The sequence below is a fragment of the Bidens hawaiensis genome, unplaced genomic scaffold (assembly GCF_021521415.1).
Source record: "Bidens hawaiensis isolate Kalapana, Puna unplaced genomic scaffold, B.hawaiensis_p1.1 tig00009662_1, whole genome shotgun sequence".
NCBI lineage: Eukaryota > Viridiplantae > Streptophyta > Magnoliopsida > Asterales > Asteraceae > Bidens > Bidens hawaiensis.
Genome location: NW_027491725.1, coordinates 449,371 through 462,110, shown reverse-complemented (window position 1 = coordinate 462,110; position 12,740 = coordinate 449,371). Strand labels below are relative to the sequence as shown.

Here is a 12,740-nt window from a genome sequence, read left to right as displayed (position 1 = left end):
TTTACCCATAAATAGGAAGTCGTTTTTATGTCGTTCACCGCTTTAGATACCGAAAATGGGACATTATAAAAAATGAGATCATTTCTTGATCTCCAAATCATCCAACATGTAACCACAGAGATGGATTGCACTGCCAGACACTCTGTTTTATGAAGTTTATGTTTGCTCAGGAATTCAAGCAACTCCTTTACTGAATCCAAGTTAGTAAAGTTCGGTATCTTAACCCAATTATATATGATCGACCACACCCATTTAGCCGCCCTATCATGAACAAAGAGATGCTCGGATGATTCCGCAACTAATCCACAAAAACTACAATTCCAATCTCCGAAAACAACACCTCAATGTGACAATGTCGTTTTCGTAGCAATGAGATCCATTAATAGTTTCCAAATAAAGCAATTGATTTCAATATGAACCCGCTTTAACCAAAAAGAAGACCCAACAACCCGGAGGTTCAAATTATCTATTTCCCACCTCAACATTTTAAACCCAAGAAAGGAGATACCTCACCATCAACACCATACCATAACCACTTATCTAGACCATGTGTAAACGAAATTTTAAGTATCAAATTAAGGCACCTGCACAATTCACCCTATGCTGAGTCGAGGTTGGTTGCCTCCGCCACCGCCAGATCCATTGACATTCATTACAGGTCTGAACATAACACTCTACAAGCTTCATATCTTTTCTATATTCTAATAAAAATAAAGAAGGGAACAACTGTTTTAAAGGTTGAGCACAAGCCCAACAATCAAGCCTAAAAAATGTTTTATCACCAATACCAATCTTCACTTTAATCTTTCCAATATTTTCAGATTGCCTCCATCCGGCCTATACAACTCCATGTGCCCCCTATGAATTTTTTAATCGTTAACGACTCCCGCATGATCTTAGATAATACAGTTGTTTTCTGATGGGCTTGTATAACTGACAAACTGGGCTCCTTACACTAAAAAGTGCATGATCTGTCATTCTGTTGGTTGACAGCGCCACTAGTGGCCCAATTGCTGGTTAGGAACAAATCAAGTGTTTGACAAAGGTGTGGTTAGAACCCGGCCCATTGGACTCGCCAGATTTGTAGTGGCCGAATTTGATGTGTTTTACGTGATAATAATTTTAACTATTTTGGTACTTTTATGTTAAATGTTTAAAAATGAGATGACATAGTTTAAACATAAAATACTTCAAATAATTAACAATATATATATTATTACAATTATTAACTACTAAGATGCAAAATGAAAAAATATTTTCTTAACTTATTCAAGTTGTGTTTGTGTGAACCCATAAATAACGGGTCCTATTAAGGTTCATATATGTAACATAGTTTTCGGTATCAGTCTTGCACTTCACAATTAGTGAAGTTGACCCAACCTAACGTATATCTGGTTTTCTTTACTCACCTTGTGGTGTACATCGTACTTTTTTTGCATTTTTATAGGAGGGGTTGTTTGGTAGTTTATAGGGTTGTTTGTTTGTTGCCATATAGTACTTCAGTTTGATTCGAGGATCGGGTCGGGTCACATTAAGAAAATAATAAAAATAAATTTTATATAATCAACATATGTATGTCAAACGTCATTACAAAAACATAATAAAAAATTAAAATCTAATATGTCTAAACTTGTCTACTCATACAAACAATGTTTTGAATCTAAAGTTTATAACTTGTATATTTTTTCAAACTTCAATGCATATTCCCTAATCAAATAAATTAAAGAGAAAATTATCTAAATAGCTCTTTTGATGAGAGAGAAAAGACCATTTAGCACATGAGATTTCAAATTCCAAAAATAGCCCACCAAATCCAACGTCCTTGTGAGTTTTTGAGATTCCCCGTGAGTTTTCGTGGACGAATAAAAAGCTGCCATGTGTTTTCCATTTTCACCTACCACGCTATTTTTCATCCCAAATCTGTCTGAAGCGTGATTTTTGCCATCAAATATAACATGAAGAAAACCAACTGTAACGTGATGTTTCAAGCTATTTTCATCGGCGACGTGACTTTTCAAAAAAGATTATTTTTGAGTTATTTTGAAATTCATTTGAATTTCGTATTTAAAAAAAAACTTAGTCATCATCTTCTTCATCCAACTCCAAGCTGATATTTCGTCTTTGAATTTCATATGTTTCAAGCTGCTTATTCGATACGAACGAGTTTTCTCCGGCTATGTTTTCCGGAACGATGACGTGTGCGGATCGGAAAACGTACACGTGTCAGTTGCCGAAGCGTGTTCTCCGGCGACTGCCGTTCTGGCAGCCGGTTTTAACACAATCGCAAAGGATGAAGATAAGCTGATTAACAATATGCTGCCAGCGTCGGAGCTTCTCCGGTGGAACTTCATTGTTTACGACGTAACGGAAACGGATAACGACGTCGTTTTGCTCGCGAAAGGTATTAATAATCGGCAAGGAGTCAACAGAAGTCCAACGGAATTTAAATGTCTTTTTGGTGACGACACTGTTAACGGGTGATTTACATGGTTTACGAAGTCGCTATTGTGCGCGTGCACCATGGTTTACAATGTGGCTAAGTTTTTAAAAGAATGGGTGATTAACATCAAATGTTGCAAGTTAAGTAACAAAATAGGATTTAAATAATAAATGCTTGGGAAATTTTCACATATTACAAAGTCAATCAATTTTTTGGTTCGGCTCAAGTTTCATGGTGGTGGTGTCTGGTAACATTAGAGGGCGGATGATATGCTTGGAGTTTGATGAAGAAGATGATGAATATGGTTTTTTTTTAAAAAAACGAAATTCAAATTGGAGATGAATTTCAAAATAACTCAAAAATCATCTTTTTTGAAAATTCACGTTGCCGATGAAAACAGCTTGAAACATCACGTTACAGTTGGTTTTCTTCATGTTATATTTGATGACAAAAATCACGCTTCAGACAGATTTGGGATGAAAAATAGCGTGGTAGGTGAAAATGGAAAACACATGGCAGCTTTTTATTCATCCACGAAAACTCACGGGAAATCTCAAAAACTCACAAGGACGTTGGATTTGGTGGACTATTTTTGGAATTTAAAATCTCACGTACTAAATGATATTTTCTCTTTCATCAAAAGAGCTATCTAGGTAATTTTCTCTAAATTAAAACAATAAACTAACAATCAAATGAGTAATTCACTTAATCAATCATTTACCTAAAGTCAGAAGTGTACCCAGAATTCACTTATACGGATTTAGCTAACCTAGTCGGATATCATATCATTGATCTCATACCCACGAAATATTTTATTTTCCCAGTCTCATAAGCGAATACCGGGTCTAAATGTTTTATATTTCAAATACCTTCATACTCTTTGGGTTTTATTTTCTACCCTAGAATAAATAGACTAAAAATCTAATAGTTTCCAGATAAATCGAGGGTCAAAATCGAAACTCACTTTGATCGTCAACAATGACGTCACACTTAATAATTGTTGTTACAACCAATAAAAAGTTAATGTTTTGAAATGGAATAAAAAAAGGAGTAGCAAACAAATCGAAATAATCAAACAACGAATCTAGGATTGCGAAGTCAATTTTGAACAAATCATTTGACAAAAAGGTTGCTTCCTTAATTCAGTATCGGGCGTATCATTTTCCAATAATTTTACACTTTCTTGAAGGTTTTAATGTTGATGGCATTTAATCCTAAACTAGTAAGTAGTAACGTAATGAATCGAATTGATGCCGACTGGATTCCCGCTACATCGTACGTATGAATTCCACTATGATGTATAGATATATATGTATTAAATATAGTGGCGGAGCTATAAATTTTTTCTTATGGGTTCGCTGTCATTTAAAGAATTGAGTTATTATACTATCCAACGTCAAAGTTTTTGGGCCGGATTGGATTGGTTACATAACTTATATTTACTGCGGAACCATATATAACCTTTTAACTCTATAACTATTATACTGTAACTAAAACTCTAGAAACACAAAAATTATTATTAGCTAATAACTTTAACCCGAACATTTTATCAATAACTTGGTTTGTTTATTTTAGCAAAGTAATTTCTAATATATGTCCGTAAATAGTTAAAAACTAGAATTTAGTACCCCGCACTTCGGGGCGGGACCATTAAACGAACAAAAAAAACACGCGTAAAAACGTTAAAACCACGACAATGCTATGACTCGATGCGAAATCAGTATGTATCGGGTTACGACATCGCAACTAAACAAAAGAAATAAACTTTTCAACGCCAAAATACAACGAATTATTATATGTGAAACAAAATAACCAGCTCGTTACAGTTGCGAACCGATGTAAATTCGGTTAGCATCGGCAGTACCAGCATAAATCGGTAAACAGGAATTAGTAAGCCAAAATTCATATTTTATGTAAAAAGAGTGGACTTAAACTAAACTTTATTAAAAAAAGTAAAGTGAATAAGAAATTGAATAGTGATTATGTGCGGGGGATGAAATCCCCTTTTTAATATATATATAATAATAGACCCCTAAAGTATACAACAAATTATCGTATGTAGATATGTAGAACAAAAAACCCGACACGTTACAACTGCGAACCAACAAAAATTCAATTAGTATCAACGGTACCAACATAAATTCGTAAACATAAATTAGTAAGCCAAAAAAATTATTTTTAAAGTTGAAACGCAGATATAAAATCATGCGACGATGATATATTTTTTAATCATGAAAAACTTTTCGGTCATTGTAAAGATGAACTATAAAAAACATGAAAGCAAAGTTAAAAAATAGTTTAACCGACAAACAAAATATGTAAAACCGATACTTGTCCAAGTTTAGTTTTTAAAAGTATAGTTTGTTAAATATTTTAATTTGTTGAAATAAAAAGTAAAATAAAATAAACAAAAATCATCATTTTTATAGAATAGGCTGAGAATACTCTTAGTAATAATAATTAAAATATTATAATATTGAATAGTAAATGGAATAGTAACTTCGTGAGGAGGATTGAATCCTTCTTTTAATATATATATCAATAACAGACCCCTACCTAAATTGTAGTGATTGAAAAAACAAGATAAGTTAGTAACGTGGGGTTTATAAGACTGGTTTGGGGTTGGGTTTCATTTGGTACTACTTATTAAAGTATTTACAACTCATTTATCAAATCATCTATATAAAAATTTCTTATAAAAACACACTACGTTTTTTTCACATTTCACTTTTAAATACATAAAAACAAGAAATATCATAAAACAACAGTGGATGGAAATGATGTATGCTCTTATAACTGATGACAAGGTAAGGTAAAATGACTTCCCTCCCTTGTGATAAACAATACACCATATAAGGAAGTAGGAGAGTAGCGGACTTAGGTGATAAGGACAATCCTTGTCTCGGCTCAATAAGATGTCCAGGACCAAAAGGGCAAATACTAAAGTGGCACGTGATAATCGAAGAAGTTTGGACAAGAGTGAGAGTGGTCAATGAGTTGGTCAAACCCTGGGCGGAGAAACCTAGCATGGGTAGAGAGGAGTGTTATTGGAGAACAATATCAAGCGCATTCTTTAAACACAAATAATCACATACAACTATAACTATAACTGGTGTAATTATGGGTTTGTGCATTATAACTAGTATGATTATTAATTGATTGGTTTGTGTTATCCTTGATGAAAGTTTTGGAATGAACTAACGTAGGTCAAAAATAAAGCTAAGATGTCAAATTTGAACAACTATTAACAAGTCAAGATCAAGTTTTAGACACATCTTGAAATGAGTCAAGTTCTATTGGAAAAAAGGTTGAAAATGTGTTTTCACTAAATTTTAAATACATATAACCATGACTAGTATAATTATTAATCGATGGGTTCGTTTTCACCTTGATAAGAGCTTTGAAATGACCTACGTTGTGTTCAAAATCAGTTTTTAAAGATAGTGCTTGAAACAAGCATAGTTAAGGTCGAGATAGTGAAAATGTATTGTTCACTACATTTGGACGTATATAATTATATGCAACTACAAGTCATGTAATTTTTACATGACGGGTGCATGCTTCTCTTGATGAGAGCTTTGAAATTGATTAAGGTATGTCCACAATAGACAACACAAAACGTTTTCAGAAAAGAGAAAATATTTTCTTTCTTTCTTTGTTTTCTTTTTTCTTTCTTTATTTTTGTTGAACAGCTATATTATGACAAAATGTTTTCAAGGGATTGTGTTTAAAACGTTGTCTCGGCAATCAACATCTCTACTTTTACTCGTTCTTAACATCTTCTTTATTTCAACTGCAATCGTCTTGTAATTTTATTTTGTTTTATATTTATTCAAATATTGCGAACCGTATCAATCCCTACAAGTTTAAGTTTAAGTTTAAGCTTTACTTCTTTTAAGTAAACGAAAAGATGTTGATTGGTGAGAGCATTCTCAATCCGTTCCCTAAAATAATGTGAGGGAGATTTGTAATTTTTATGGTATGATTATGAGTGGTTGTGAGTAGAGAAAAGAGAGACAATGTTATTCTGGAAAGTTAAATTTGGGAATTCACTGTATATACAGTATAATTTTTTAATATTTTTTTAAAGTGGTTGTTTGGAGAAGAGAGAGAAAATATAATGATAAAAATATAGAATGTATTATTTAATTAAACATGAGAACGAAAATGCAGTGATTTTATTATAATTATATGATATATATATATGTATATATATATATATCTATATCTATAATATATATAAACGAAAACATAAAAATCATACGTGTCGCGATGTGGTCGCTCCCCATTTTTTGGAGCCTTCAGATTTGCTTAATTTTTAAATGGAGGATTCTCATGCATTTGACCCGAATTCACGGGTATGGGTCTTACCAAACCCATATATTCCTTAAACGGGTTATAACATCTCATTAAATAAAAAATTATTCTCACCAAATTATTGATGTGAAAATCCTATAAAATAGGATATACTAAAAATTATTATATGATTTTTTTAAAATATTATTTATAATTAAGAAACAATTTTATAGTAAAAAAATAAGCGGATTTTGGGTCTTACCAAACCCAGATAATTTTTAAACCGGATTATAACATCTTAGTTATTTGTGAAACCTTTTTATCATCAAACTCTAAGTATATTATAAATTTCATTACAATAAATAAAATTAAACCAAAAAAGTATATAAATATTAAAAACGAGTAATGTAAAACAGCCTCCGTATTACTGGGAATAAAACCTAGTATATGTATATATATACACGGTTGGGAATGAGCTGAGAATGCTCTGAATAGGCTTAACAAGTGTAGCAAACAAAAAGTGATAACACATATAGGTCTTTATTCTGATTCACTGCCCACTTGGTTTAATTTTGTGAACCGGTTGATCGAGTTGATTCGATGGAATATCCGGGTCGCTTTCTTTTCCTTTTATATAAAGTAGCACTTTCTTTGCATAGTCACCGGGATACAAGAACCACCCGAATTACGTGGCGGGCAGCTCTTACAATTTACAACAAAGCACCTACCTTTTTAAAACAGCATATTCTTGGAATGTCCTAATTTATCCCCTTTTCAATACTAACAACTATCATACATAAAACTTGTTTCTAATATAGTAATACATGAACCTAAGTTATGTTGGTTGCAAAAGTTTGACTTTATAACATAATAATAATTGTTAATTGGTGTACAATAATGTTTGAAGTTGCTTAAATTAGAAGAAGAAATATAAAGTTGGTTTAACGTATGAGAAACGATAAAGTAGGTTTAACGTATAAAAAACGACAAACAAAAGTAATAGAAGAGACGTGGAGATGACTAACTAAGATGATGATGCGTTATCCTGATAGGACCGACCTAACGACATATGAACCAATAATAGTACAGATTAAACTCATCCTATCGTTTTGATAAGATATTGTTCTGACAAAACCTACTGTACTAGCTAAACAAGCAATAGTTTGGGGAAAATTATAAAAATCGAATAGCAAAAATAAAATATTAATCAAAATAATTTATAAATTATAAAAATGCATGTTCAAGTTATGGCCTTTTTATACCAAGTTTTGTTGGATATGTGATGGTTATATGTATATATGAAACTAAAATAACATGATTATCTTTATGACTCACTCTATCAAACATATGCTTGTATAAAGGGGTAACGCGAACTCATTTGGTAATTACGTAACCTATCTTTATAATTGTGCACATACATAATTATGCAACTTATAAGATAATCATGCACCGTATTATCATAATTACATATATACATAACTTTCATAAGTAATCACACACATTATTCACACAAATAACTAACATATGAATTTAAAAAAAAATGATATTTAAATTAAAGAGAATAAAATATCATCATATAACTTTTATATAGTCATGTGGTTTATATTCACAATAACTAAAAAACTAGCACATGGCCATGTAACTATTTCCTACAGTGGTGTCATGTATTCAAGTCATTTGAATCACATCGGTATAAGATATACTACAAAACCGTGCCACACTTTTCAAATCATAGATTCTTTACAAAGACAATTAAAGAAGCAACTATCCACATACCCATGTGGTTATTTGTGAAAAACTCCATTCAATGCATCATAGGATGAACATGGATGTACTATATGAGCATATGCCATGTGCTTCCTCTAAAAATTAATATATACTAATTTTTGTTCACTCTAAAAGTGCGGTTTATAGAATATCCCATGAATTTATCAAGCAAATTATGGTTAGGTTTTTTATATGTTATTGCTTGAGATGTTTGGTTGTGAACTTCTTGTTGTATCATGAGCAACCGTCATATGTATCATTGTAATATCAATAATCAATCCTAATGTAATAATTACAGATATCAGGATGTCACATTACATTGAATAAACTCCCATGACGTAGAATTTCATAAAATAATCTTATTTACCATTATGTAAAGAGGTACATAGTGTACTCGATAAAGAGGCACATAGTGCACTCAAGTCATTATATTGAAGCATATAGTAACATACTTGCATCCAAGAACATTAGCTAATCAACTATATTGAATATTGTGAACCACCATAATCAGACATCATGAATATATCGTTACGGTATCTCATTAAAAATAATGTAAGATATTTGTAAGAATACATTGTTTACTTCAACGATTAATCTATTCCATCGTACAAGGGTTATGAAAATGAAAAACTACGAGCTTCATGGGTTCATGTTATTCAGACAATTAAGTTAAGTATTATGATATAAATAATACATTGTTTACTTCATCGTTTTACTATATTATATTTTGTAATGGTTTGTTTTATTTTTTAACGTAGTTTTGTTTTGATGTAATAGTTATATATTAGCTTGCTATGTTTATTATACTTTTTAACGTTTGTGCGTTTTCAATTGAGATGCGTATATTTTTTAGTTTTAACAAAGGAGCACAAACATGTTGAATTTTTTAAGCGAACTAACATGAACCCATATATTTGTGTTAGAAAAAAGGGGCGGCTGATGTAGGTGACGCTGGTGGATGATGCAAGACAGTAGAGGTTGACGATGGTGGTTGGTAATCAAATGTTAACCGGTGATGGAGTGGTTATTTATAACCTGTTTAAAGGTCATCTAACTTTTGTGAGGCCCATGCCCTGTGGAAATTATTGTTGATGATTAAGTGGTTATTTAACATATAAATGAAATGTTATAACTATTTTAAGGGCTATCCGGGTGGTAAACCCCATGACACGTGAAAACTATAGTTTGATTATTAAGAGGTTATTTCACAAATAAATTAGATATTATAACTCATTTAATAGTTATCCGGGTTTGGTGTGACTCATGACCCACATAAATTAATGTTTGATTATGAAAAGATTTCATAAATAAATAAGATGTTATAACTTATATAAGGACTAACCGGATTTTAATAAGACCCATGTCTATCCTAGTTAGCAATCAGAAAGTGATACATAGAACTTTTGATAGGCATTTATATAAATATAGATAGATGATTAGTGAATTTTATTGTTGAGTAAATAACTTATGATTTTTTAACGATAAATATATAACACGCTTTTTTAATAATAAAAGGCTTTAGTTCAAATGAAAGTGAAGATTTGAAATGAATGCCGTAAAGTCTCAAGTCCTCGGGTATTAATGCAGTGGTCTTTAAGTTACAGCCTTTCTCGGAACAAGAGACGATGGGTCAGTGTTACCTAACACTGTCTGCGAGCGTATGAGTTCGCATTATGTTATTGGGTTACTCCGGGCAGGGTTGCAAATGAGCCGAGCAAGCCAAGCCCAAACTCGATTAGGCTTGAGCTCGGCTCCTTTAACTTACACAGAGCTCGCCTTGTTTTGATATCTATTTTTAAAGCTCGAACTCGGCTAGAAGCTCGAATCTTTTACTAATTTTTAATTAATTTTTATATTTGTGTGTGTATATATATTGTTCAATTATAATTTTATATATAGCCTAATATATATTATCTAGTCATATTTTCATCACATTTTATAGATTAATAATTAATTATTAAATATATATTATAAAAATAATATTAATGACAGAGGATTAGACTCGCGAGCTGCCTCGGGCATGAGCTCGTTTATTAAACGTGTTTACATCTAAGCTCAAGCTCAGACTCATTTAAGCTCAGATCAATCGAACTTTTTTCACAAACCGATCTCATATAGCTCATGAGCATCTCAGCTCATTTGCCTCTACCTCCGGGTAATCAAACTTTATTCATTCATTGGTCGTTTAAAATTTTATTTTAGAGAAGTAGAAAAAAGGGAGTCGAAAAGCGTCACCTCTATGCTATTTTTTGACCAACCTGTATCACACGACACATGTGCCCTGCGTCGTCCCTGACCCCTACACCCTATAAAACAAAACTTCATACCTGCAACTATTAACCGCCAAATACTCACTGCAATATGACACTCGATCAACATAAACATGAACATGACATTCATCCATCCATCGAAACCGTCCAATCCGATAACTTCGAATCCAACGGCGATGAGGACCTCTACACGCCACCTCTCAACTTCTCCATGGTCGAAAATGGCATATTCCGTTCCGGATTCCCTGATACCGCCAATTTCCCGTTCATCAAAACCCTAGGTCTACGATCTATCGTGTACGTCACTTTCAGCGTCTAATTAATCATCAATTGTGAGATTAATCATTTAATTAATTCAATTTGTGTTAATTGTTTTAGATATTTGTGTCCGGAACCGTATCCGGAGCATAACGTTGAGTTTTTGAAGGCTAATCGGATTCATCTGTTTCAGTTTGGAATTGAAGGAACTAAGGTACAGATTCTAGCTTCCGGTTGCAGTATTTAGTTGATAATTTTATATAAGTATTCAATTGATTATGTTAAAAGTTTGTAATAGTTTTTAATATCTATGCAGGAACCGTTTGTGAACATACCGGAAACCACAATTAGTGAAGCATTAAAAGTTGTTCTAGGTATGCAATCTTTGCGGCAAACTATTCGGCCGTCACTTACTGCTCATTCGTGTAATAAATGAACGAACATGAACACTAAATTTTGTTCAATTAGCTAAATGAACGAATATGAATAGAGACGGTTAATGTTTATCCATATATGAGTATTTATTATTAATATTTTTAATAACCTTACTAACCTTAACATATTGATTTAAGCAAAATTATTAACTATTTGTATAAATATTTTTAGGCCTTTTTCTAATTATACACTTAACACTTGTTTACCAGATGTAACAAATCACCCCTTGTTGATTCATTGCAAAAGAGGCAAGGTAACATGATTATTTATTTAAGCATGAATGGGTCCCACTATAGATATATGCATTTCTAAATTTGACATGATAATGGTTGATTGATTCAGCATCGAACCGGTTGTCTAGTGGGATGTTTAAGAAAGATTGAAAGATGGTGTTTGACATCAATTTTTGATGAGTATCAAAGATTTGCAGCTGCAAAGGCTAGAATTTCAGATCAAAGGTTTATGGAGGTGTTTGATGCTTCTGGTTTTAAAGATGTACCAGCATCTCCATGTTCATGTTCTAAGAGGAAAACACAAGGGTATTTTTTTTTGTCTTCTTATACATATCCAATTTAGATTAGTTTGGTCATATAAACTTGAATAATATTTGGTTTTATTCTTTAAATGGCGAAGGAAAAATAGCCAAATATCTAATTCTCTTGCTTGTGGTTAGGGGGCATTTGTTTTTTGGTAATTGTTTATTAAAACTTTTATAAATAAATTATTTTAAAATGTTTTTTTTTTATAATTAACCTTTTGACCTTATTATTCGAACATAAAGCGAAATTAATTAGAAATCATATGATTACTTGGCCCTTACCAGATTCTCTTGTTATATTCCTTGAAGTTCCCTTTTACTTTGTTTTGCTTTTGGATATTTTATGTCTTTTCTTGTCTCTAGTCGATACCATTGAATTTGAACATATAAACAGTTATATATGAATGAGGATATATGGTCCTAATACACTAAACAATAATTAGTTAAATATAATATTATCATGTAACATTAACAGTAATAAATTAATAAATGATATGATTAGATTATTGTGTTCTTGTTGCATTTTGGCTTAACTACATTGTTTTCCTATGTGGTAGATAAACCATGGACGTAGAGGGGAAAGTGCCGAGAGTGGAATCCGTGAAGCATGGCCTAACAATAGTCTTATATTGAGCTAATTAGGTTATGTGATAAATGACAGTTTATATTATATCATGTTGACACATTAAAGAAATATATTTTTATCTTACAGGTTTTCTTTCTAATATCATCCTGC

The 12,740-nt window shown here is 31.9% G+C and overlaps 1 protein-coding gene across 1 annotated transcript; it reads left to right on the top strand.

Annotated features, from left to right (window-relative positions):
• Window positions 1-10,733: 10,733 nt before the first annotated feature.
• Window positions 10,734-12,691, top strand: LOC143533330 (inositol diphosphatase DSP1-like). Its single transcript, XM_077028153.1, has 6 exons — window positions 10,734-11,070; window positions 11,152-11,245; window positions 11,348-11,405; window positions 11,676-11,719; window positions 11,809-12,005; window positions 12,562-12,691. Exons 1-6 carry the CDS (start codon window positions 10,865-10,867, stop codon window positions 12,563-12,565), a joined length of 603 nt encoding a protein of 200 aa, XP_076884268.1. The 5' UTR covers window positions 10,734-10,864; the 3' UTR covers window positions 12,566-12,691.
• The last annotated feature ends 49 nt before the right edge of the window (window positions 12,692-12,740 follow it).